We start from the raw sequence: 27,092 nt of genomic DNA, 5'->3' as shown, positions 1-27,092 counted from the left end.
CAGGCTACTATGATTGTCTAGGTTTTTAAAAGAGGGGCCATGTTGGGCCCTGTTTGAGCAGCTATTCGAAATATACGCCATGTCTTCTAGAAGGGCCTGGTCATGGTGGTGGATGGCTTAGCTTACTGATTTTCCAAGACTGGAGTGGATGTGGTTCAAACCACATGTTGAGTCAGTTGCTGAATTCCTTTCCCAGGGCTCCATGTACCCAGAGTCCAGAAGCTTGAGTATCTGTCTAGTGCCGACGGTTTTAAAATATTCACTGTATTTTTATTTACTTGTTCTGCTTTTGATGCAGGCTCACACTCCATAGCCCGGGCTGATCACTCATTTTTAACTTACTCAGGCTGGCCTAAACACAAAGCGATTCTCCAGCCTCAGCCTCCCAAGTCCTGGAATTACAGGCATGAGCCACCAAGTCATTTTAGATGCTATCGACTATGAGCACAAGAAGGAAGCATTCCAGTGGTGGCGCACGCCTTTAATCCCAGAACTCCCCAGGAAGAGGCAGGTGGACTTCGGTGAGTTGGAGGCCAGCCTGGTCTACAGAGTGAGTTCCAGGACAGCCAGGGCTATGCAGAGAAACTGTTTCAAAAAACAAAAACAAAACAGAAAGAAGAGGGGGGAACGGAGAGAGGGGGGGGGAGAAAGGGAGGGAGAGAGAGGGAGGCGGGGAGGGAGAGAGAAATTCATGGCTGAAAACCGTGTGCATGAGACCATGCAGATGTCCTTCCTGAGTCTTTCTCTCTGTGTCAGCCTGGGACAGGTCTGTTGACAAGCTGGAAGCAATGGTCCAGGCAGCTCAGCGGCAGCAGCACTGGTGAGGTGGTGCCATCTCCCTGGCTTGTAGGACTAGGCATGGAGAGGGTGGGCTGGTGGGATGGCTCAGTGGGTAAAGATGCTTGCTGCTAAGGCTGATTGAACCCGAGTTCGATCCCTGGGACTCACTCACAAGGTGGAAAGAGAACCAACTCCTGAAAGTTGTCTTTGGTCTCCACTCAGGAGCTGTAACTGTGCCCTCCCATGCTCCTTAAAAAAAGTAGGGGGAGGGGAGGCTGGAGAGATGGCTCAGCAGTTAAGAGCACTGACTGCTTTCCAGAGGTCAATTCCCAGCACCCACATAGTGGCTCACAACCATCTGTAATGGGATCTCATGCCCTCTTCTTGGGTGTCTGAGGACAACTACAGTGTACTCACAGACATGAAATAAATCTTAAAAAACAAAAAGAATAAATAATAAAAACCTAAAGGAGAGGTTTCTTCTGGGCATGAGCTCGCCCGCAGCCTCTTGCCATCTGTGGACATGGGTCAGTGGAGGAGAAACAGCCGCTGCTCTGTCCAAGGCAGGAGACAGCTTCTACACAGTGTGCAGCTTCTACACAGGACTCCAGCCAGTCACCCTCAGTCAGTGAGGAAGACATGGCCTGAACTGAGAGTGGTCCATACCTGCAATCCCAGTACTGAAGAGTGGAAGCAAGTCAGAAATACTGGTTGGAGGCCAGTCTAAGATGTATGGAAACCCTGTTGCAAAAGCACCCTTCAAAAAAAACAAAGAGGAAAAAAAGCAATAGCCTGCTTCGGATGGGAGCTGGGGTCTTGGGAGCTGTGCAAACAACCCACAGCACTTGTCAGGAGCTAGAGTGAGGCCACTCCTCAGCTGGACACTGACTCTTCATCCCAACAGTCACTAAATTACTGAGGTAGTGTCCTCATCTGTAGATGGGGTGTAACTCTTGGCCAGCTGCAAAAGTCAGAGCTAAATGGCAATAACCCTGGTGAGCGCAGCTGCGCTGGGGCTGGAGCTGTGGCTGTCACACCCAGCAAGGGCGGGGGCTGGAGCTGTGCGCCCGCCAGTGCACCCAGCAAGGGCTTGGTGAATTTAAGGAACATGGAAAGTGAGTTCAGAATTTCAGGTATGTTTTCTTTCCTATAGACTCCGGACTCAGATTTTCCTTCCAACTTCCCCAATCCCTGGCTCTTTAGCAGGTTTATTCTTGTGCAGGAAGAGGCTACAAGATTTACCCAAATATTTGGCAGTTTATACCATGAGGCAATCCTCCGCCTTAAGGAGGACTTGGTTACAGGGCAGAAACGATCCAGGCAAGGCTGGCCATCTTGGGAGCCACAGACAGGTCTGGTGTAAAAATGAAGCCGCACAGAGGCGGGCGGCGGGCGGCAGTGGGAGGTTAGCGGCAGTGAGATTCTGCAGACATCTGCTGCTTTTGCTCACTTAGCGCCCACTCTGCTGGCTCTCCTTCAGAGAATGCCATTCCGTCTCTTCTGATCCATACAGATCAGAATGAACAACTGGCTGATCGGTCTTGGTAAATGGCTCCAGAAAACACAGACAGATTTTGGGGCTTCTGTTGGGCCGTTGGTGTAAAAGTTCTCTTTCCATGGGAATTGCTAAAACTTTAAGGACTGAGCCTGAACTGTTACCCACTGTAACCCTGCTTGTGGGACTGTGACCAAGGTAAAGCCATGGAAGTGGCAGGGACAGCTTCAGCACCATAATGCAAGCAGGGGTATGGGGAGGCCTGAGCTGCTGAGACATGTGGGCTGTGGGGACCAGCAGGCTCTGCTTCTCCTGAGCCACTTCCCCTTTGAGTCTAATTCTGCCCCAGGTCAACACTACCACTGACGAATACTTCTGATGGGCTAGACACAAGTTAAGATGAACATAGTCGTCGTTAAGTGAGAGTGAGGGATGAGAGGTGTGGGCTCTGGGGTGGGTCTCTGACTCCACTCTGCATGCTTGGACTTACTAGGTCACACTGCCTGCACTGGGCAGAAGACATTTCCTAATTCGCAGACAAACTATATCCACTACCTTCTGAGCTGCTCAAACCAAGTGTAAGAGGCAGGGAAGTACTATCTGAGATGGGAGGTCAAATCAGGACAACCTCTCTACCAAACAAAATCAGGCAAGTGCTACCCAGATCTCTCCAAGCTATCTGCTTAAGGGTTCATCCCTGAAATACTCAGTTCTACACCATGCTGCCTATCACAGCAGTACATTTATAATAGACTAGACACATAAATGTCCAATGTACTTAAAAGGACAAATAAATTGATGCTGGCACGCCTCTCAGGTATATCCTAAGGGCAGAGGCGAGCTCCTAAGCAATCTGAAATTGGATTGTGGACTACTATATATAGGGTTTATGTCCCCACACTTGTAAAGACTTAGTTTTATTTTTATTACAGGTGTTTATTATCTGTATGTATGTGAATGGCTGTGCATGCCATGAGACATGTTCTCTCTTAACAGCAAGAGTGTTCCTATGATGGAATTTCAGATGTCAGGCTGGGTGGAGGAGACTATGCACTGAGTCATCTCAGCAGCCCACCAGCTTTGTGTTTACTGACCACGTCTCATGTAACCCAGGCCAGACTCAAACGCTCTACATAGCCAAGGATGACCGCAAACATCTGACAAACTAGCTCAAAAACTCTGAGATTACATGTGTACACTGCCACAGCCTGCTTCTATGCTTGTAAATCTGCCTCTTGTTGCCCTTTAAAATCAGTATTTGCACAGGGCTTGTCTGGTCACCTGTACATACAGGCAGCGCATTGGAAACAAAATTACCTGATGCAGAGGTCCAAGCTGAGGTTGGACAAGGCAAGGCTGACTCTACCTTTGTTCTAGTTCTCATCCTGTAAAAAAGTATCCTTTCCCTCATTTAAAATGGTCTCTATGCTGAGCGGTGGTGGCGCAAGCCTGTAATCCCAGCACTCTGGGAGGCAGAGGCAGGCGGATTTCTGAGTTCGAGGCCAGCCTGGTCTATAGAGTGAGTTCCAGGACAGCCAGGGCTATACAGAGAAACCCTGTCTCGAAAAAAACAAATCCAAAACAAACTAAACAAACAAACAAACAAACAAAAAACCGGTCTCTAAGCTGTGATGCTGTAGTGCTTGTCCAGAAGGCTGGAATGTTCCCTTGAGAAATATGTATGCTAGATAAACTTTAGTCAAGCACAAGTCACAGAGCTGTTGGCCAGAGTTCAATGCTAATGAATCAATGATGTTACATGTTGACCAATTGATAAAAACATCTAGACTTCACAGGACCTAACTCTATGTCTCTTCTGAGTGCTAGCTCAGTCCTTTGTTATTCAGGAATTGTAGTAGTTATGGAACACAGATGCCAAGAACAGTAAGAACTGGCTACAGGTGAATGTGCATGTGTGCATACATATCTACTATAGGACTATGCATACACCCCTACAACCTCTGTATCACCGAGAAACCAAGGATGCTAGTACCAGGAAGAACTATGGCTGAGAAAGCAGTTGGAAGAAGAATCTTCACTGTAAAGTCCCTGCAGCACTTCTATTTTGAACCATGTCAATGTATGACCAAAGATAAATATGAAATAAAAAACAAAGCCAGAAACTTCTGATTACTTTTCACACATGCCAGACTGTGCTGTGTCTTCTGAGGCACTGCTGTGGGGGAGAAAAGGGGACCACACAGAGCCTGTCAATTCATACCTGCTCACACCAGCAATGCAGTATGAGGAGGGGAGGGAAAAGAGCTAAGGCCAGAAGTGGGCCAGGGGCTCAGCAACAGCTCTGCCCACTGGAAGGCTCACCTGGGTGCTCTCGTCATGGAAACCTTCCAGGAAGCTCTCCAGCAGCTCATCTGCATTGTCGATCCGCTCAGCATACTCGCCCACTATCCAGATCATAGCAGCGCGGGCCTCGGGCTCATCCAGTGAGTCCAGATTCTCACACAGAGTGGCTATCACACTCTCATACCTGGGAAAGCATGATTGAGCCAATATGAGAGCCAATGAAGACATGCAGCTTCCCAGACCTGGAGAGAGGCTGAGGATAGGGAGTGTGTGTGTGTGTGTGTGTGTGTGTGTGTGTGTGTGTGTGTGTGATTGAGAGTGAGAGAGAGAGAGAGACAGAGAGAGAGAGAGACAGAGACAGAGACAGAGATAGAGACAGAGACAGAGACAGAGAGAGGAGCAGCTAAGGATAGTGTGTATGTTTTGGTTTGGTTTTGAGACTGTATTTCCCTGGCTGTCCTATGAAAACCAGGCTGGCCTTCAACTCACTGAGATCTGCCTGCCTCTGTCTCCCAACTGCTGATATTAAAGGCAAGCACTACTACTGCCCGGAGATAGGAGATGTTTTAGCTGTTGGAGTTTAGCTGCTTTTATTTTGGCCTTGATGACCAGTTTGGGTAAAAGGAGAAAGACAAACATTTCTTCTGAGAAAGCTGCTTCTGAAATGGAAAAGGAGACGAGGAAGGGGAAGCCAGGCTGTCCTCTAATCAGGAAGAGTTGGCACCTACTTGTTGGGATACTTGCGGAAGATGTCCTTAATGACCACAATGGCTTCCTGAACCACATAGTTGACCTTGGTCTGGATGAGATCAAGCAATGTGCTCACACAGCGCTCTGCAGATTGCTGTGGGAAAAAAGGCAGTGTGGGTACACAGTTTCCAACAGGACTATCACCATGCCAAGGCCAAGGAGCTTAAGTCACTTTGCTCCACCTTCCTTATCTTAGCATGAGAACAGACCACTCTCCCTTGTGGAGGAGGTAGAGAAAAAGGGCCAGCAGAAGGCTCGGGATGAAAAGGACACATTGACAGATAAGAAAGCCAGGGTGCAGCTCTTACAGTGCGGGCTGGGCTGGAGAGTTCCTCCAGGCAGAGTCCAAAGGCTGAGTGACCTTATTTGTCCCCGTCTCTCTGGCTTGTTCCATAAAATGGGCTGCTATGACTAAACCCACAAAGTTTCTGTTCCTAGTCTTTCGCTTTCATTTATACACACAACAATAGCCCAGTGGTACAGAAGTCTCAGGAGGGCCCTAACAAATAAACATCAAGGGGATAACACCTTAACTTTCTCAAGGGTCTGTACTGACTATAACTAGCTATTTCAGGATCTTTAAGCCACCAACAGACCTATTGAGTTTAGGTTAACAGTGCTTTTTGACCACCACCCCCCTCCCTGCCTAAGAACGGAATCTCAGAACCTACTCACCTCCACCTTGATGGCACAGCGGCCAATGGCACGCACTGCCTTCCGTACAAAATCCACATCTACTTCTGTAGCGTACTCTTTGAGTTCTGCCAATACCTGTGCTCCAAACAAAAATAAGTTAGATGGATCTGATAGAGAAACCTGCTACAAGTCTTGGGTAACAGGAATGCACAAACACTGAAAGCACGCGATTCTGCTGCTTGCTCACATGAAGGCCTGGAGAGAGTGTCATTAGGTTCCTCAAAGGAAGATAACCCAGAAGTAGGTAGAGGATGACTGTATGGCAGGGTACGACCACCTTTGCTTTATATTAGCAGCTACTGCATTCAAGGACATTTTGTTGTGTGTGTGGTGCTGGGGACTGATCTAGGGCCTTGTGTGCTAAGTAGATGCTCTAACCACTGACCTACATTCCCAGCCTCAACTACTGCTTTTGGAGGCAAAGGGTATGTCTATATATATGTGTGCACATGCATGTAGAAGCCAGAGGACAACCCTGGGAGTCACTTCTCAGAATCATCCACCTTTTCTTTATTTACATTTCAAATGTTGCCCCGCTTCCTGGTCCCCTCCTCCCACAGTGCTTTTTTTTTTTTTTTTTTTTTTTTTTGAGACAATCTCTTACTGGCCTGGAGCTTTCGGATGAAGCTACGCTAGCTGGCCAGCCAGCCCTAAGAATTTACCTGTCTCCACCTTTCCAGTGTTGGGATTATAAAGGTACACCACCAAACTCAGTTGTTTTTTTGTTTTGTTTTGTTTTTTCGAGACAGGTTTCTCTGTATAGCCCTGGCTATCCTGGAACTCACTCTGTAGACCAGGCTGGCCTCTAACTCAGAAATCTGCCTGCCTCTGCCTCCCAAGTGCTGAGCTCACAGGTGCGCCCTACCACGCCCAGCTTAGTTGGTTTTTTTAAAGATCTATTTTTTTTTATTGGGGTGTGTGTGTGTGTGTGTGTGTGTGTGTGTGTGTCACAGAAGACAGAAAGCAGATACCCTGAAAATGGAGTTACAGGTGTTTGTGAGTTACCTGAAGCAGGTGCTGAGAACTAAATCCATGCCCTTTGAAAGAGTAGCGAGTGCTCTCAACTACAGAGCCATCTCTTTAGCTCCCACACTCAGCTTTTTAAACACAGATTCTGGACATCAATTTCAAGTCTTCATTAGCTGCCCCTAGTAAGTGCTTTACTCACTGAGCGTCACCCCTGGGTGCCCATTATCACTCCTTAGTGAACAAATGGCAGGCAACAGGGAGGCTATGTGAACTTTCCTATGTGTAGGAAGCCTACACATGTTGCCCAGGATAGTCTTGATCTCAGGAAAAGTGATTCTCCTGCTTCAGGAACCCAAGTATCTGGGACTTCAGAAGTGTATCTGTGTGTACAGCTTTAAGAATGTAATAAAAACATTAGTTGTTTTTGTCTGCTTACAATGCTCTGCACCCCAACCCCAACCCCCAATGCTGAACTCTCTCTGAGACAAACTGTCAATACCAAGCATGCTTAGCTGATCTGACCTACAGACACAGCTAGTACGGAAGTTGTCTTGACACCAAAGCTTGTGCCCCACACCACCGTACTCTGCTTGCTTGCCTGGGCAATGTTGGCCTGGGAGGCCAGGCGGATCATAATGTCCAGTTTCTCCAGCTTCACGTAGATGGGGTCATTGTACTTCACAAAGAAAACCTTCATTTCATGCTTCAAGATCTCTGGCCTGGTGGCAGGGGAGGATGCCCAGAGAACAAACAAACAAACATCATTAAAATTTTCTTTTCTTTTCTTTTCTTTCTTTCTTTCTTTCTTTTTTTTTTTTTTTTTTTTTTTTTTTTTTTTTTTTGGGTAGCCCTGGCTATCCTGGAACTCACTCTGTAGACCAGGCTGGCCTCAAACTCAGAAATCCACCTGCCTCTGCCTCCCAAGTGCTGGGATTAAAGGCATGCGCCACCTCCGCCTGGCTATCATAAGACTTTCAAGGAAGCTATTCCACATCTGCTGGGGGAATTCCTGGGCTCCAGGTGACATATGATTTCTAGGGAGGCAGAACCTCTAATAAGATTGTGTGATTATCAGCAGTGGTTCTGCTCGGCTACAGCTTGCTGGACCATATCTCAGAAAAGAAAAACAGTTCACAAGGTTAGCAGGCAGCAGGCTAGGGTTTTAATCCCAATGTGTGATCTCAGCTTTTGATTCCAACCCATGAAATAAGAACAAACTATGCAGGAACAATTCCCACCACAGGCCCGGCTGGATCTGCTAGTCTGAGATCTGGTGTGTATGAATTAAACTCTGGGAACAGTTGTCCTGTTCATTCAATAATAAAAATGGTTGATTGCACTACTTGCAAATAATATGGTTTATGCTCAAACCCTGCTTTCCTTCTGGAGTCCTGAGCTATTGGAGTGTACCCCTAATGTACCCTGGGTCAATTAGGCTCCCTGGGCAGGAACACTGCACACATGTTGTCTTTTGTGATCCTCCAGCAGAGGGAAAGGCCATGAGGAACCCTTTTGTGACTTCTTCCATACTCTCCTTTATGACCGAGTTGTAGGCATTCTAGAAAGTTTCAGGGGGGAGCACAGCGGCTGACTATTGGGAAATACTAGCCAGCTTCAGACCGTAAGGGTGAGTCTGAAGACACACAGACTCTTGTGAGGGAGATGAAACATCTAGGATCATCAATGCCTGCTTTATGAAGGCACTTGCTAAGAGGAACTGTCACCTGATGAGCTAGCTAAGTGTGTGCCCACTGCTCATCCGCTGCTGCCTGCTGCCCTCAATGGTCCCACAGGACATGTTTTTTCTAAGAAAAGGAAATTCAGAAAGGTTATAAAGCTTGTATTTGTCACACACTAAACGGATAAGAACAAGGTAAAAGGCACCATCTAATGTCTACTTCTATGCCCTTTCCAAGACAGAAATTAATAATTCTAAAACCAAGTTATAGCCAGAGATGAAGCTCTGTGATGGGGGCAACTCAGGAGGAACTCAGGAGTCCGTGCTGTCAGACAAACCTGTGTGGAGAGGCTGGCTGAATAAGATCTGGGTGCTCTGTGGAGAGGTAAGTGAGATGGGTAATAGGAAGATGACCTCCATAAGCAAGACTTGACAAAGGCTGCCCAATCATGTCAGGCTGGCACAGGTCATGGCCGCGTGACACAGACAATGTCTTAAGAGATTATTGTGTTAAATACAACACAGAGGACCTTGCATGCTGACCTAGTTCCTGTGTTCTAACTAATGCAGTGACCCATGGCACTGGTACAGACACCCACACTGCAACAGCAAAGTCCAATTATCATCACATTGCATACGGACTTAGGATACTTTACCCATGTTTACCTTCCAAATCTTAGCAAATGTCCCAGCTCAATAAATATCTTTAGTCCTCTAAGAAATATCAAGAACCAGACAGATGCTGTGACGAAGAGTATGGTATACCACCTTCCCAGGGCTTGCCCACCGTGGTCCTGGTTCTTGGCAGCAGACAGCAGGAATGAGTTGCCATCGCTAAGCCCCAGCTACAGAGAGATCTACTAGATTCAAGGCCAGGGGAAGAATTTAGGAGGTAGAGCCCACCCCAGCTGCAAGATGCCCTCCCTCAGGGCTGCCTCAGAGGAGGTCATTTCTGTGACATTTCAAACTGGTGCTGCTCATGGCGTTTTAGACCTTCCCCATCTAGCGCTGGACCCCCTTCCTTGGGAGCAGTGACTTCCTGAGTCACCACCTTAGGAGGAAGAAAGCAGGCTGCCCAGCATTCTATTTCTCCCTAGGCCTTGAGGTTACGCCAAGCCCACGATCTTTCACCATTTCTAATGTCTCCAATTTTGAGGATTTCAACGAGACCTATCAACTTTGTCCCCAAGCAAACTGCACATATACGAAGTCTCCAGATCTCAAGGACTGTACAGGCTCTGAGCTGGCCAATGTCAGGGCAAAGCAGCATCGTGCTTACCTTTCCCTGTCGGCCCTCTCTGGGGCTGACCAATGTGCTGATACCACTGACCTGGGACTGTACAGCACTGTAGGATACTGAGCAGTGTCCCTGGTCTCTGCCCACTGGATGCCAGTAGCAATCTCTACTTGTGAAAACCAAATATGTCTCCAGACATTATCAAGGACGCCCTGAGGGGAAAGGAACTCTGGCTGAGAACCCTTCTACTCTTTAGGCTTCCTACATGGTGACGGATCAGTTTCCCATGAGGGTCCCTGTCTCTAGGACATGGCAAACACGTGGAAGTCGTTGTACCTTTTCTGTACAATGAGGTTGATGTTGCGCAGAGCCACATACTGCAGCTCTGGCTCTGCTGACAGCAGTGTGACCAGGGGAGGGGCCAGCTTCTTCAGCAGTGTGGCATAGTAGTCCAGGTCCTTGGACAGCATCTCCATAAACTTCATCAGCACCTTCACCGCAGACAGCACCACTGCAGAGTTGGCATGGGAAAGCCTAGGAGTGACCCGCTCACAGATGCTGCGGCCCAGCAATTCCAGCAGAGCCAAGAGAGAGACAGGGAAAAGCTCCTTTTAAGTTTTCAAAATAACATGTTTTTTTGTTTTAATTTTTTTTGAGACAGATGTGACCCAGATGGGCCTTAAACTTGCTATGTAGCCAATGAGCTTCTCAAGCCAAGGCTGTCCCCTTGTTTCCCTGTTTTTATTTTTCCTTCCAGTATTAGCACTGAACCTAGGGCCTCATGTCTGTGAGTCAAGTGTTCTACTACTGATTTTAACAGGCTGATCCTCCTGCCTCCACTTCCAAGTGCTGAGGCTACTCACCACCACCATGCAAGGTTGACGCAGCGCTGGGACCAGCACGCAGGGCTTCACGTATGCTCAGCAAGCACTCTACCAACCAAACTTAATCTCCGGCTAAAACAGATTATCTTCTGTAGGAGGAAGTCCTCCTTGTCTACCGCCTACTGACTCACAGGCCCAAGACACAGTGAGCCTCAGTTTCCCCATCTTAGAGTTGATGCAATCATGTCTGCATCATAGGCTTGCAGGCATGTAAGTGAACAGACTGAGAGCAGAGCCTGGCACGGGGCAGATACCTCTGACTGTCAACTCTTTCCTCCCCACTGCTGAAGCACTCACTCACTCCCTCATGGCGGTAGACAGATCCATCTGGGTGAACTACAAGTTCCTCCCCCTCACTAATTCTGTCTCCTTGTCTGTGAGGTGGTTGAGGATGATAGGATACATCTCACAGACTTGAAGATTACCTAACGCTGAAGGCACCTAGCAGAGATCAGGTACCTAGAAAATTTAGTGGTTGTGAAGCTACAAAACTCTAGATTCAACCCAGATAGATCCTTGTCCGTTCCTAGCCAGGCCCCATCTGTGTTCATAGCGAGCGGGAAGCTCACTACCTGCAACCATACAACTGACAGCACGACTCTAGAGATGAGTAGCTGGCTAGTTCCCTTACAGTGTGTCTGATGCTAGGAACAACAGTCTTGGAAAGAGGCCCATTTGGGTCTGAGCCCGACTCAGAGCGCCATGAGGACCATATCCAATGCAGCTGGTAAGCAAGGGCTCCGTCTGCTCACCTCTGGGCCTCACGGTCATCCTTGGGCATGTAGTTGGCCAGACAGTCCAGAATGAAGATCTGGCCCCACTCAGTGCATTCGTTAAGGGCTGTCAGCAGTTTGTTGATAGACTGTGGGTTCAGGTCAAGCAGGTTGCTACTGGGGTGAGACTCCGCAATCTCTGACAGGGCAGCCACTGCATTTGCTACCACCTGGATGAGATGGTAGAAGGGTAGAGGCTGGAGGTACTGCTAAAGTCAGGGAGCGCAGAGGCGGTGCCTGTCAGTAACCCCACTTCCCTCTACTGGCCAGAGTGCGCACTGCAGTGGTTGTCAGCTGTGCCTCTCAGGGACACAAGGATCCTACAGATCTCTTCAAGGCTGCGGGTAGTGGAAGAGTGTAGGCTCTAGAGGGGTTAACCAAATGTTTCTGCCATCACAACTTCTTTCCTGCACATCTACAATGTTTTCAACTTTCCTCTCTGACACAGTGTTCTAGTTAGCAGTCTTTAATCTATGAGCAATCGGCGGGTGTTTCTGTTGGATACTGAGTGGAAGCAGTTTTAAATATTCCATCTTTTTTTCTTACATAGTTTTCAATTTATAGAAAAGATCTTGGACTGGTAAGATGGCTCAGCAGTTAAAAGTACTGACTGCTCTTCCAGGTCATGAGTTCAAATCCCAGCAACCATATAGTGGCTCACAACCATCTATAATGAGAAAACAAAGAAAAAAACCTGGGCCTGGAGTGAGTTGGGGCTGGGAGCGAGTGGGGTTGGAGCAAAAGGGAGAAAGGGAAGGGTGAAAAAAAAGAAAAATCTTTTTTTCCCCATTTTTTCTTTTGTTTTTTTCGAGACAGGGTTTCTCTGTATAGCCCTGGCTATCCTGGAACTCACTCTGTAGACTAGGCTGGCCTTAAACTCAGAAATCCACCTGCCTCTGCCTCCCGAGTGCTGGGATTACAGGCGCACGCCACCACCGCCGCCCGGCTAAGAAAAATCTTGTTATTTATCAATGACTGGCCTTTAACTCTCAATCCTCGTGCCTCAGCCTTCTGATTGCTGGGATTACAGGACCCAACAAACTTTACTTTACTACAAACTCCTGCCATCACAATGAGTGAGGAGACTGGGTTCCACCTAATACCTGCTGGTGTCCTGTCTTCTACTCTGTAGAAGAAGGTGACACCATTTCAACCCTACAAGGAAGAGGACTACATGCCTAGAAATGGTTAGGTCTTGGTTAGGAGTTACTGACACGAGAGCAACTGACGGATGGACAAGAGCACTGACAGTAGTCACTGCTTGCCAGACCAGGCCAGCTGAGGTCAGGTGTGTGACCTCTTAAAAATCTAATGCTGAGACAAGCAGGGCTCTGAAAGATTGGGCAGCTTTCCTACATGTGGCTAGTTTGAGAGGGTCACAGGAAACCCAGGCCTATTTCCCTGCAAACCATCGCAAGGAAGAATCACAATTAGATATTCGGCAAGGCTCTGACTTCTAAGGTGGAAAGCCAACTCAGTTCGTCCTCTCAAGCAATCCAGGAGTCCGTGGAGGCATCCCAGTGACTGTTAGCGACTTACCATGGGGTTAGAGTCAGAGATGAGGTCCTTCAGCGTGTCCAGGAAACCCTGGTCTTCCACCAGCTGGGCATTGATGTCGTGGAGCTTGGCCACACACACAGCCGCTGTCTTGCGCACATATGGATCCTCATCCTTCAGGCACTTCCGGAGTGGTTCACACAAGTACTCTGTGATCTTGTCAACTCGGATGCAGCCCATAGTCCTCACAGCCAGGGCCCGGATGAGGGGATTGGGGTCCTCACAGTCCTGAGGGGAACCAGTCATTGGCCAGTCATTGGCGGGTGGCTTTCTATTCTTCCTGGCCTCCAGCTCTGAGCAACATCAGGCAGTTGCTGTGGGGCCTCCACCGACCACAGCCGACGATACTCAAAGCAACTGCCACAGAATGGATGCCAAGCATCTGACGCATACTGTGTGAGGAGCTCTACACTCTCTGCGTCCTAAGGCCATTTCACAACCGCGGAAGCTGAGGCTCTGGAAGTTATGGGCTACCCAGTCAGAGCAGAGTAGCAATCTGAACCTCCATGCTCCTAGCATTTGAGACAGGGCTTGGCATGTTGCTCAGACTGGCCTGGAACTACTATGTAGCCTAGCTACAACCTATTGTCTTAGTGAGTCTCCTGCCTTAGCCTCCGAAGTGCTGGATTTACAGGCACACACAGCCATGAGACCCCTAAGTTTCCTGCGTGTGAGCATTAGTGGGCTAGAGTCAAGGCCCACGCTCGTGCTCTGTTCCTCACCTGGTAACAGAACACACAGGGAGGAGTCATATGGAGGGGAACAGAGCTGCTCTTGGATGCCTGCTCAAGTCTGTGCTGGCAGTAGGCACAGGGAACGACCGCCCAGCCCAGGAGAATGAGAGGCCAGTAGGCCTGGTGCCACCTCACAGGGAATGAATGAGGCACAGTCTTTAGGTCTGTGGTTCTGGAGAGAGAGGGGGCCCTCTGCTGGAGGAAGAGGCCCTCAGCCTGAACAGGCAGAAGGAAGCCTAGAAGTCTGTAATAGAGCCTGAGGGTCAAGCACAGGATGTGAGAGAGTGAGCAGCCCTCACCCCTGTTCCCACTTCCACTAGGTTTCTACCCACCTTCACAAAGGTGTTGACAGCCATAATGGCCATGTCAGGCTGACTCTTGGCATAGTTCATCAAGTACAGGTACACCAGCTTCTTTAGCTCCAGGTTGTCTGTCTGCATGCAGTTCACCACATCAGGGAAAAGAGCACTGCAAAATCAAAGTAGCATCAGAAGAGGTTGAAGACAGAGAAAAACAGGCTTTTCAGGCAGCAGAGGAGGGAAGGGATGACAGGAAGAAGGGGAAAGGTTTCTTCATTTGTAAAGAACGTGCAACAGGGGCTGGAGAGATGGCTCAGCGGCTAAGAGCACTGACTGCTCTTCCAAAGGTCCTAAATTCAAATCCTGGCAACCACATGGTGGCTCACAACCATTTGTAATGAGATCTGGCGCCCTCTTCTGGTGTGTCTGAAGACAGCTACAGTGTACTTAGATATAATAATAAATAAATCTTTAGGCCAGAGTGAGCAGAGTCAACTGGAGCAAGCAGAGGTCCTGAATTCAAATTCCCAGCAACCACACGATGGCTCACAACCACATAGATTACACACACCTACAATGTACTCATAACAAACAAACAAACAAACAAATAAATAGCTAAATCAATCTTAAGAAGATGCAACAGACATTGACTTTGGGTGGGGCTGAGACTTAATGGTAGAGCACTTGCTTAGCACATCCAAGGTCCAGGGTTCAATTCCCAGCATTCTTCCCTACCTCCAGAAACCTACTTTTCCAGGCCCTTGTGATACTTAAAAGAGAGAACATTCCTGAAGCTTCTGGTCTTTGCTGAATTATCATTCTTTTTGCATTCCTAACACTTTATTGGTCCCTTATATTGAGTTGCTGGTTCCAGAGAATCTCAAGGAAGCAGGGCTGAAGGGACAGGTTTGGCATCCACTAAGAACCAGCAAGATATATGGGACATATGCTGTGTACCAGGCTTAGTGCTAAGGGTTGGACATACTTCATCTCATTTAACAGCCCCGGGAGGCCAGGAGTGTGTCCCATTTCAAATAATTCTGAGGTTAAGAAATGTTAAACAGTGGTGGTGGTGGTGGTGCACACCTTAAGTTATTTTATTAATCTAAATTGACCAGGTAGAGGCAAGTGGATCTTTGAGTTTGAGGCTAGCCTGGTCTGCAGAGTTCCAGGCCAGCCAGGGCTACACAGAGAAGCTGTTTTCAACCTGCACGCCGACCTCCCAAACAACATGAAGAGGCAGATGTATAACCGCTGCTGTACTTAACTGTACTCTTCCCAACAGGGCACCATACTGGTCCCAGAATAGAGGCTGTGAGATGGGAAATGCCAAGATCAGTTTTCTGGAATTTGAGCCATCATCCTGTCTCAATTCTTGGGCTTTTACTGCCAAGAACATTCTTGGCAAGGAAACATAGAACATGAGAGGGGTACCCAAAGGCCAGGTTCCCTCAGAACTGCAACGGACAAAGTCACCTGGAAAGATGGCACAGCCATCAGAGCCACAGAACAGAGCCACTGTGGAGAGAGGAGGAGGAGTGAAGAGCCTGAGTGGCTCTCGCAGGCGTCATGAGGAAGTGACGGTGAAGTTACTGTTCTAACTGAAGGAGAACAGTTTCTCTTTCTCCAAAGCATGAGACTTAGAGCTGCCCGATCCTTTCAACATATTTTAAAATTATAGTTTATTGACTGTGTGTGTGTATGTGTGTGTGTGTGTGTGAGAGAGAGAGAGAGAGAGAGAGAGAGACAGTGAGTGAGCACACTAGGGCATATGGGCAACAGCATATGTGGAGGGTCAGAGGATAAGTAGTAGCAGACAGCTTTGTGGGCCCTGGGGATTGAACTCAGGTCACCAGGCTTGGTGGTAGACACCTTTACCCACTGAGGCACCTAATATCCCAGACACCCAATCCTCTTACACTCTGACCTAATGAGGTATCTGCTAGGGGCTCTCCTAAGCTGGCTGCAGGAGGGCCTTCCTAAGGTGAGCAATGGGATGGGCAGTCTGTGTGGAAGCCTGGGACAGTGTGAACATTCTGCACAGTCCAGCCAAGGAGTACCAAACCTCTGTTGTATGTGCAGGGTCCTATGACATACAGAAGACAGAGTCTGGATTCTGGAAGGGCCAGGCTTGGTTTCTAGTTCTGCATTAGCCACGTGACTACTTCAGAGCAATTTTCCTCATTCTTTGTCTCATTTGTTTTGGCAGAAGAAACATCACTGCATCCAATGAGATGTGTAGAGAACCTGAGAAAACGTATCTGAAGGTTTTATACACATGGGCCAATGAAAATACAGAACAGTTATGAAATCTATCCGCTGGAGACTTCTCAATTTGACAGGCAGTTAAACACAACTACATACAACATGAAGACTGACTAGACCAGGTGCTGAGTGTCGGAACAGAGAACAAAACAACAAAAAACACATTTCCTGTGCTTAAGAAAAACAACTAACTCAGAATGCCCAGCTGATCTGAGCTCATTTTCCTTAACAGGCAGCAATCCTCCGAGCTTCTGAGAGGCTTTCTGCTATACCCCTGGACTGCCTGCTGCCCTTTCAACCCAGTGCTTCCCTCCCTCACTCACTGTCTGAGCCATTCCAATTTCAGCTTGCCACTCATGTGCAAATAGAATCCTGTGTTTGGAAATGAGGTTTATCAGAGGAGCCAGAGTCAAACTGGACCCAAGCTTTGGCGCCTCGTGTTGGTCAGCACCTGGCTGTCACCAGCTTGCTCCTGCATACCTGACATCCTTGCCCACAGTCATTGATGCAATCACTTTCTTTACTGCCTCCTTCTTCTTCTCCTTCTTGTCACTGTTAAGCTCGGCCTTCAGCTCGAAGATCTCCCCTAAGGAAAGGAGACAGTGTGAGCAGTTTACTCCTGCTATAAGAGGATTTCTTGCACCAATTTCCCAGACAACTAGGTGGAGGTAGAGAGCAGCTCTAGGCCCTTGGCTTCAGCTAGGACAAGAAACAGGAATGGGGAGGAGAGAAATGAAGGGGCTAGGAGTCTGGAGGCCATATTGGACTGAAGAAATAGGAACCAGGATCTTGAACGGCTGCTCAGTTAGACTCCTAAAAATGCACTGCAAGCTCTCCTCAGCCTTCTTTCTCACTTGCCCTGATTCCCTAAAGGCTGAATGGAATTGAGGCGTAGGCATAAGGGTGAGATGGGGGAGTTGGTTGATCTCACACGCAGGCTTTTCCTGTTTTCCCAGAAGGCTGAGCTCAAACAGCTTGCTCAGGGTTTCACTTCCTCAGCCCGGAGACAGGAATTCAGCTATTCTACAAGGGCTGCAGCATGTAACAGATTCTGTTCTCAAGAACTTGATGATGTGGAAAAAGGAAACGCAGATGTGTGGTTCCCCCCTCCATGCCACGGTCATGGTCAGGACTTGCTAACATGTTAGGTGGCAGACAGTTCCTGAGCCTTTCTCTTAGCCCAGCACCACACGAATTTTTTCTGTATTTCTTCTCATTTCATATTCAAAACAACCTGCCTTTTCCCCATTTTTACAAATGAGCAATTGAGGCTGTTCCATAGCAAATGAGACAGGCTAAGTTGAAAACCAGGTTTATTCCTTGCAAATCTTCGATTTTTTTTTTCCCGAGACAGGGTTTCTCTGTGTAGCCCTGGCTGTCCTGGAACTCACTCTGTAGACCAGGCTGGCCTCAAACTCAGAAATCCACCTGCTTCTGCCTCCCAGAGTGCTGGGATTACAGGTATGCTCCACCACTGCTCGACGTTCCTTGCAAATCTTATGTTCTAAATAAATCCCTTTGCTTGGCTGGCCCTGCCATAGACACCCGTTTGCCTCTCTGACCCTATATTCTTACCTGTTCTCTCTGGACTGGGTAATGAATTCTCTCACTTACTCTCAGCTATAAAGTGTCCATTTCAGTGCTTGGCACTCTGTTCTGCACCAAGGACAGCTGCTGATATTAATTAGCCACATGAAGAATTCTAGTCTTAGGTTCTTTTTCATGAGTCCCTTTGGGTGGCGTGAGGTACGGCTGTTTTGTGGGGAAAGGGAAGAGAAAACTCTAAGTAGATTCCTAATGAGAAAAAGAGAAAAGGAGGGGTTTTTCTTTGTTTTTTAAAATCATGATCACAAGAAGTAAACACAGTTGACTGAAAACAACCTAGCAGAGCGTGAGCAGGGTCTCACTAAGGACACTGCTTAACAGGGCCAGGAAAACCCTGTCGCCCCTGTGGTTCCTATGCTTAAGGAGCACATCTTCCTCCTGCAGGAGGTACCTGGATCCAGCAACAGTGGCAGCCTTGACCCTGCACTCCTCCAGAGACATCACTGCTTTACTCTGTGTGGATGGATGGAGGTCAGTCAGATGTGCCCTAAGATCTGCAGTGAAGTAGGCTTGGGCAGTCTGTCTTTGAAATGTTGCCTTTCTCCAACAGTCCCCAAAGCAGCCAATATGCCTGGTTACAGAATCCCATAGAGGGCAACCAAATCTCTCTACCAGCAAGTCCACACCCCCATACTGTGCTGTTGTGTCTCAACAGAGTTGTAATCCTGGTCTCCTTAACTCTCTTCAGTCTTTTATTACAATCTTCTTTGGATGGTCCCTCCTTAAAACATGGCCCCAGAAGCCTGGCAGTGGGGCACACACCTTTAATCCCATCATCTGGGAGGCAGAGGCAGGCGGATCTCTGTGAGTTCAAGGAAGTATAGAGTGAGTTCCAAGACAGCCAGGGCTATACAGAGAAACCCTGCCTTGAACAAGAAAAACAAAAACTGCTCCAGGATGTCAGATTTAGATTTGAATCTAGGAATGTCTATTTATATTCGCTGTCCTCAATCTCTCTCACAGCCAGGGGATCCAGAACAGGGCTTTCCATAAAACAGGTTAAGCTTGAACTTGCTATGTGTCTAAGCACGGCCTTTAGCCTCTGATCTTTCTGCCTTTGCCTCCCAAAGCTGAGGCCCAGCACATGTGGCAAGGCTGTCTTACCAAATTAAGCAACAGCTGGACCAGTAAATAAAATGCCTCCTGATGTGCAAACTTTGGGATCCAACTCAGTGATCCAACAAGGTTAAGTAAGGGCTGGAGAGACAGCTGAGTGCTTAAAAGAATTTTGGGGACCAGGCCTGGGCTCCTAGTTCCCCCCATGGTGGCTCAGAATTCTGTGACTCTTGTTCTGGGGATCCAACACCCTCTTCAGCTTCCATGGGCATCCAGAGAAGACATACAGGCAAAACATTCATACAAGCACACAAATATGTATGCATGTGTACACACACACACACACACACACACACATTTTAAAGAAAACTAAGATCCTTTCGCCCAAGTCAGAAGGCACTAGAAAGGACAGGTAAGGAAGGGCAGGGTAGAGAGGTTAAAGCACTTTTGTCAGCCATAACAACTTCCACTATTTCTTTTTTTTTTTTTTTTAAGATTTATTTATTGTTATATGTAAATACACTGTAGCTGTCTTCAGACACACCAGAAGAGGGCATCAGACCTCATTACAGTTGGCTGTGAGCCACCATGTAGTTGCTGGGAATTTAACTCTGGACCTCTGGAAGAGCAGTCGGCTGAGTCATCTCAACAGCCTCCACTATTTCTTTAAAAGCAGAAAAGGAATACACTCCCCAACGACATTAACCCAGTTTGGTAAACTGCAGTGCAGCAACTTAACTGGCTCAACCCCGAGTCATGAGAACGGCTGGGAAATGCTTATGAGGATGTCGAATGACTAACAGGGTGAAAACAGCTGCTACAACATGAAGAATAATGCCCAGAGATAAGAACCAGCCTCCACCACAGCAGGGCTGTGTACTTTCTTTAGGGAGAGGGAATATATTTAACTTCTTTTTAAGCCATGGGGAACAAGGCAAAGACTTTCCCCCATGCCTGGTGTTAATGTTCTTGCTGGGTTCTAAAAAGAACACTTAGGTCTTTACATCATCAATTCCCATGGTACCTCCAGACCCTCACCCCACCTTCCCCGTGCTCCCTAAGATCTGGGGGATGTAGATAGGTGTGTGGTGAAACATACAGTACCTTTCTTGGTTGTGGTGAAGTATTTTGAGTCAGTCATTTCGGTCCTTTATCTGTGGCCAGACTCTGCAAGACAGAGAAGAGGGTGGATCTGTGCTCGATTCCATTTTCAGTCAGGGTGTGTACAGGAGGATGGAAGGATCCAGAACACACAAGCAGGGGAAGATAGCTGTTTATCTCTTTTCCCGGGCAAATGAACTGTTGGATTATTGCTGGTCTTATTTAGGAGGGTAACTGAAGGAATCTAGCAGTGTTTTGAATGTCTGTATCTTTTGACACACGTTTCCTTCTAGGAATCTGCCATAGAACAGGAGCCCAAGGTCTTCTGACTTTTTCAGTATCATTATTTCTGACCATACTACTGGGAAACTTCATGGCTATCAGTAAGCAGACAGTTACAGATAACTATAGATTAGAAATACAAATCCCTTGCCAGTCAGTCATAGCCCCACCCCTTGAAGCGCTCCTTGTGTTTAGAATACTCTAAATATCCGCTTCAGCTGTGGGCTCAGGTCACCGAAGCTCAGGGGCCATCCCCACCTCAGGGATGCAAATTTCCTTGAGAAATGAAAAATATTAGACGTGAGGGAGGGGGCTGGAGAGATGGTTCAGTACTTAAGAGCACTGGCTGCTCTTTTTGTTTTGTTTTGTTTTTGTTTTTTGTTTTTTGGAGACAGGATTTCTCTGTATAGCCCTGACTGTCCTGGAACTCACTCTTGTAGACTAGGCTGGCCTCAAACTCAGAAATCTGCCTGCCTCTGCCTCCCAAGTGCTGGGATCACAGGCGTACACCACCGCCGCCCGGCACACTGGCTGCTCCTGCAGAGGTCCCAGATTTGTTTCCCAGCGCCCACATGGCCACTGACAAGCGCCTCCAGTTACAGGGGATCCAAACACACTCTTCCTGCCTCCAAGGACACTGCACACACATGGTGCACATGCATGTACTCAGGCACACATATCACAGAAAATAAATATTTAACATTTGCATGTGTGTGTACTAGTGTTGTGTCTGCATGTACATCTGTGTACTACACAAGTCCCTGGTGCCTGTGGAGGCAAGAGGATATCAGGTCCCTTAGAACTGGAATTGCAGATGGTTGTGAGTCACCATGGGGGTGCTGAGAATCAAACTAGGGTCCTCAGAAAGAAGAGCTGGTGCTTTTAACTGCTGAGTCATTTCTTCAGCCCCCTAAACAAATAAATCTCAAGAAATGGGGGGGTAGGGGAAGTGGGGGGGGGGAAGGGAGGTCTTCTTTTCACAACTTCCATCAAGTTTCTAAACATCTACTATTATCTCTAGAAGGCATTTCTCACATCTATCTGGTCAGGTTTTTTGTTTGTTTTTCAGTCCCCAGCACAGAACTCATAGTGCAAAGCACTGTAGAAGCCAGAAGGTCAGAGACAGTACTGAAGCCCACATTCCCTAGCAAACATTCACTGAGCCTCAGCTCAGTACACAACAGCTCTGCTCTTGATCACAGCTGAAGGAGTAAGGGGAAGTGGGAGGGACACAGGCAAGACCCAGGCTCTGCAGGGAAAAGCACTGGCCATGCAAATGTGGTCAGAGCTCTGTCTTCCCTCATATGGGGAAGAATTCCTTAAGAGAGCACATGCCTCAAGCTCAGGTAGAACTAGGGTCCCACTCAGCCACCTCCAAGCTGTAACCTTGAGCAAGCTACCCAGCCTCCTCGAGACTTTCAATAAAATGAAGTTAAAAGCTGGGGATGGTTCCTTCAGTAGAGTTCAAATCTCTAGTTCCCATGTAAAAGCCAGGTGCAGGGATGCAGGACAGGAGGTGGAAGTAGGTGGATCCCAGGAACTCACTCGTCAGCCAGTCTGAATGAGGGAGCTCCTGGCTCAGTGGGAGAACCCCTCAAATCTCCAAAAATATTTATATTACAATTCACAACAGTAGCAACATTAGTTATAAAGTAGCATCAAAAATAATTTTATGGGCTGGAGAGATGGCTCAGTGGTTAAGAGCACCGACTGCTCTTCTGAAGGTCCTGAGTTCAAATCCCAGCAACCACATGGTGGCTCACAACCATCTGTAACAAGATCTGACACCCTCTTCTGGTGTGTGTAAAGACAGCTACAGTGTACTTACATATAATAAATAAATAAATCTTTAAAAAAAAATAATTTTATAGCTGAGCGGTGGTGGCACATGCCTTTAATCCCAGCACTTGGGAGGCAGAGGCAGGCGGATTTCTGAGTTTGAGGCCAGCCTGGTCTACAGAGTGAGTTCCAGGACAGCCAGGGCTATACAGAGAAACCCTGTTTCGAAAAACCAAATAAATCAATCAATAAATTTTAAAAATTTATAATTGGGAGTCAACACAACAGGAGGAACTGTATCAAAGGGCTGCGGCATTAGAAAGGTCGAGAGCCATTGCTAAAAAATAAAAAACAGAGAGACTTCACTAACAACAGTGTAAAGATAAAGACACAATTCTACTTTTCTTTTGCAAAGTTCAAAAAGAATGAAGGCCCTTTCTTTCACACTGGGCTGCAGGAAACAGCAGAAGAGATGCTGGATCTAATGATGTAAACCTTACATGCTGTTTCAGAAAATAGCACAAGCCAGCACTAGGGCTAGAAACAACCCATAAGACGAGGGGCTTACAGGCTTGCCTCACAGCTGCCAGGGCCCACCATTAGAGTTCTATATAAGACCAGCTTTTAATTGACACTTCCTCAGAGAAACATAAAAGGGCTACTGCAGATCCCAGGGATACTTGTTTACTGACAGCTAAGTTATGTAATGTTCTTCTGCAAGTGCACATAGCCACTTTTTTCAGAATGCTAATTATGAGGTGAAAAAGATAATGGGCTTTCTACTGTATCATAAAGGGATACCTAGTTTAAGAAGTCAGAATTGAGAGTACAACTGCCCAAAGGGTCCAAAACAGGAGAGCCTGTGTTCCTTGCTGAGTCTAAGAGAATGATTAAGACTACAGCCCAGAAAGTCACAGAATGTAACATCTAAGCCCCTCCAGGATTAAATCTAGAAGGAAATAGCTAGGCATGGAGGTACACAGCACTTGGGAGGCCAAGAAAGGCTGAGAATATAGTACATCATAAGATCATTTTGTCGCTACTAAAAGCAACAAGCAAACAACCTATTAGAATAAAATGGAGGAAAAAAACTACCTCTGATATCCAACTTTGGGCTACTGGGATTTTTCTTCTGCAGTAGAGGCCATCAGGGACTTTCCTTCCTCTGTTGGCACAGCATTATCTTCTAGGAGCCCTAATTCCCAGGACAAAACCTGCCAGGGATAGATTTGATGTTGCAGGTAGCTGACCAGGAGAACAAAAGGACAGGAAGGCTTCTCTTTTTGTAGGTAGGTAGGTAGATGGAAGACAGATAAATAGAAAAAAAGAAAATGGCACAATCTACACTCCAGCTCCTTAGGAGCTGAAGCAAGGATTGCTTAAGCACAACAGGTCAGCCTGTCAAACCAGCGTAGTTCTGCAGCAGAGCTTTTGACACATCTTCTTTCATAGTATAACAACTACACACAAATTTGAGCTGACACTAATATGCTATTTTCTGCAGTATCTACTTTGCAGAATCCTCTGCAGAAGGCCCACTGGGACAAATGATACAGAAAGTATATTCCAAAGAAGCTGGTCAGGTCCAGAAATTAGAGAGGAAAGGGATACAGGGAAAAGCAAAAATGATTTGAAAGTTACCCAAATGTCCAGGCGAAAAATAAAGACACCCTCACTCCACTGTGAAAGCCAGCACCCACAGCTTAAAGATCCGCTGTAGGGTGCTCTCCATGTCTGCTCTTTAACGAGCTTCCTCACACCCGAGCCAGGTCAGTCCAGGAGAGATCTTGCATTCTCTGTGCAGAAATGGAAAAGAACAGTTCAGCCTGGAAAGCACTTTCTTGCAGAAGCCTAGGAAGGCAGCTCCCAGGCAGCTGTGGCCGGCAGCACATTCCTCTCAGCGAGGCCGAAGGTGCTAGGACCCTGCTCTCTGACGAATCTGATCAAGTACACAAGCCACATTTAAAGGTTTAAGTAGCCAATTCAGGCAAGAAAAAGTATAAAGGCTAGGATCCTATCTTTGTGAGTGGAAGGGAACATTTCTTTTTTCTCTCTCTTTTTTTTTTTTTTTTTTTTGGTTTTTTGAGACAGGGTTTCTCTGTGTAGCCCTGGCTGTCCTGGAACTCACTCTGTAGACCAGGCTGGCCTCGAACTCAGAAATCCGCCTGCCTCTGCCTCCCAAGTGCTGGGATTACAGGCGTGCGCTGCCACCGCCTGGCCTAAATTTAAATTTTAAGCAAGATTTTATTCATTTACTTATTTATTTAATATATGTGAGTACACTGTCACTCTCTCCAGACACATCAGAAGAGGGGGTCTGAGCCCATTACAGATGGTTGTGAGCCATCATGTGGTTGCAGGGAATTGAACTCAGGACCTCTGGAAAAATAGTGCTCTTAACTGCTGAGCTATCTCCCTAGCCCCCTAAATTTAGATTTTAAAACAAGAAATATAAACTATTTATTTTAAATTAATAAAATGAATTTAAATCTATATGGAAATATTTTTTTTTTTTTTTGAGACAGGGTTTCTCTGTGTAGTCCTGGCTGTCCTGGAACTCACTCTGTAGACCAGGCTGTCCTCGAACTCAGAAATCCACCTGCCTCTGCCTCCCAAGTGCTGGGATTACAGGCGTGCGCCACCACGCCCAGCTATTATATGGAAATTTTTAAATGAGCTTTCTCCAAAGACTCAAAATTGTTTTGTTTTGTTTTTAAAGATTTACTTATTATATGTAAGTACACTGTAGCTGTCTTCAGACACTCCAGAAGAGGGTGTCAGATCTCATTACAGATGGTTGTAAGCCACCATGTGGTTGCTGGGATTTGAACTCAGGACCTTTGGAAGAGCAGTCAGTGCTCTTAACTGCTGAGCAATCTCTCCAGCCACTCAAAATTGCTAATAGTAAAGTGTGTGTGTGTGTGTGTGTGTGTGAGAGAGAGAGAGAGAGAGAGAGAGAGAGAGAGAGAGAGAGATACACTCTCACTATGTAGCCCTGGTAGGACTGCCTCTACTTTCTGAGTCCTGGGATTAAAGGTGTATGCTGCTATGCCCAGCTGATAATAACTTTGTTTTTAAATTTTCAGATTTATTTATTTTATGTGTATAAGTGTTTTGCCTGCATATATGTATGTGTGTGTGTGCCACATGTGTGCCTAATGCCTGAAAAGATCAGATCCCCTGAAACTGGTGTCATGGACGGTTGTGAGCCAGCATGCGGGTGCTAGGAATTGAAGTCAGGTCCTCTGCAGGAGCAACAGGTGCCCTTAACTGCTGAACCATTCCTCCAGTTCTTAGTAATAACAACTTAAAAAAAAAAAAGAAAGAAAAACCTGTAAGTGAGCCGGGCAGTGGTGGTGCACGCCTGTAATCCCAGCACTCTGGGAGGCACAAGCAGGTGGATTTCTGAGTTCGAGGCCAGCCTGGTCTACAGAGTGAGTTCCAGGACAGCCAGGGCTATACAGAGAAACCCTGTCTTGAAAAAAAACCAAATCCAAAAAACCAAAAAAAAAAAAAAAAAAAAAAAAAAAAAAAAAAAAAAAAAACCAACAAACAAACAAACAAAAAAAAAACAAAAAACAAAAAACCTGTAAGTGTCTGCACGTAAAATCAGGCACACTCATAGCTCAGCACATGTATCATGTATGGGGGGGTCAAAGGGCCACACTAAGTACCAATTCCTGCCTTATATCTTGTTTGAGACATGATCCTTTATTTCCTGTGGTATATTGCAGGCACAATGGCCCATGCATTTTCAGGGAGTGTCCTGTCTGAGTGTTGGGATTACAGACACATATACCACATCACACCTTAGGGATCTGAACTCAGATTCTCATATTAGTGTGGCAAGAGCTTTACCCACTAAATCATCTCCGCACCCTAATGGCAATTTTAAATCTTCTAAATTTTATGTGCATGAGTGTTTTGCCTGCATGTATATATGTATGTGCACACGTGTGTGCTTGGTAACCTGAATCCCTTGGAACTGGAGTTATGGATGGTTATAAACCACCCTGTGGGTGCTAAGTATCAAACCCAGGCCCTCTGCAAAAGCAACGTGTTCTTAACTACTGAGCCATCTCTCTAACTCCTACAATATTAACTTTTTAAAGGAAAGACTAGTCTACTGTACTAAAGTCAGTTAACTTCATCGCTTTTCTTTCTTAAGTTACACTTACTGTGTGTAGATATACACCCATGTTCAAACATGGGTGTGGAAGTCAGAGGACAACTTGCAGAATTAGATTCTCTCCTCCCACTGTGTGGGTCCCAGAGATAGAACTCGGGTTTATCAAGTCTGGCAGCAGTGCCTTTACCTCCCAAGCTATTACACTGGCCACTATTTTATTTCCACATTTTAAAATGGGGAGATCACTGCCTGCTGATTTATGTAGCTCACCCTGGGACTGAAAAGTCAGTGACAAGATCAAATGCAAACACGAGTCTAGACGTAAGAGATGTGCCTGAGAAGGACAGAGAGAACCGAGCGTTCGGGAAACCCCGGCTGTGATCCTCAGCATCAAACCACACAGTCACCCAGACAGATGATGGAAGCACCTTAGGCTTCCATCATGGGACGTCATATGGAAAAGCAGCTCTGTGTTATTTATGGGGGTTCTGGCCAGGTCAGAGGATCCCAGCTACAGTGGGGCTGGATGTCCCATGCAGTGACGAAGATTATTTATGTCCTGATGCATATACTGGTACATTGTGTAGCTAAGAGCTGAACACGCCACGAGCTATGAATCATTAAACAATTCACAGGAACATTAAAAACAATTTCTTAATAGGATGTGGTGACATATACCTTTAATCCCAGCATTTGGGAGGCAAAGGCAGGAGGATCTC

The 27,092-nt window shown here is 46.9% G+C and overlaps 1 protein-coding gene across 3 annotated transcripts in view; it reads right to left on the bottom strand.

Moving 5' to 3' along the window:
* Positions 1–27,092, bottom strand: part of Ap1b1 (adaptor related protein complex 1 subunit beta 1) — a 55,824-nt gene that overhangs the window by 13,114 nt on the left and 15,618 nt on the right. For 2 of the 3 annotated variants that reach the window (XM_052199354.1, XM_052199353.1), the window contains exons 2-11: positions 20,187–20,249; positions 16,902–17,007; positions 14,190–14,325; positions 13,106–13,351; positions 11,546–11,736; positions 10,246–10,467; positions 7,593–7,713; positions 6,005–6,100; positions 5,308–5,423; positions 4,598–4,763 (exon numbers count right to left, since the gene is read on the bottom strand). In XM_052199354.1, coding sequence (XP_052055314.1) covers positions 4,598–4,763; positions 5,308–5,423; positions 6,005–6,100; positions 7,593–7,713; positions 10,246–10,467; positions 11,546–11,736; positions 13,106–13,351; positions 14,190–14,325; positions 16,902–17,007; positions 20,187–20,223 — 1,437 coding nt within the window. In that variant the 5' untranslated portion in view covers positions 20,224–20,249. Of the gene's footprint in view, positions 1–4,597; positions 4,764–5,307; positions 5,424–6,004; positions 6,101–7,592; positions 7,714–10,245; positions 10,468–11,545; positions 11,737–13,105; positions 13,352–14,189; positions 14,326–16,901; positions 17,008–20,186; positions 20,250–23,339; positions 23,429–27,092 lie in introns of those variants that run through there. The other variant, XM_052199356.1, reaches the window with a different exon arrangement.

Source organism: Apodemus sylvaticus, chromosome 11 (genome assembly GCF_947179515.1).
Source record: "Apodemus sylvaticus chromosome 11, mApoSyl1.1, whole genome shotgun sequence".
NCBI lineage: Eukaryota > Metazoa > Chordata > Mammalia > Rodentia > Muridae > Apodemus > Apodemus sylvaticus.
The sequence above is the reverse complement of the archived record's forward strand: the minus strand, read 5'-3'. Positions and strand labels throughout refer to the sequence as shown.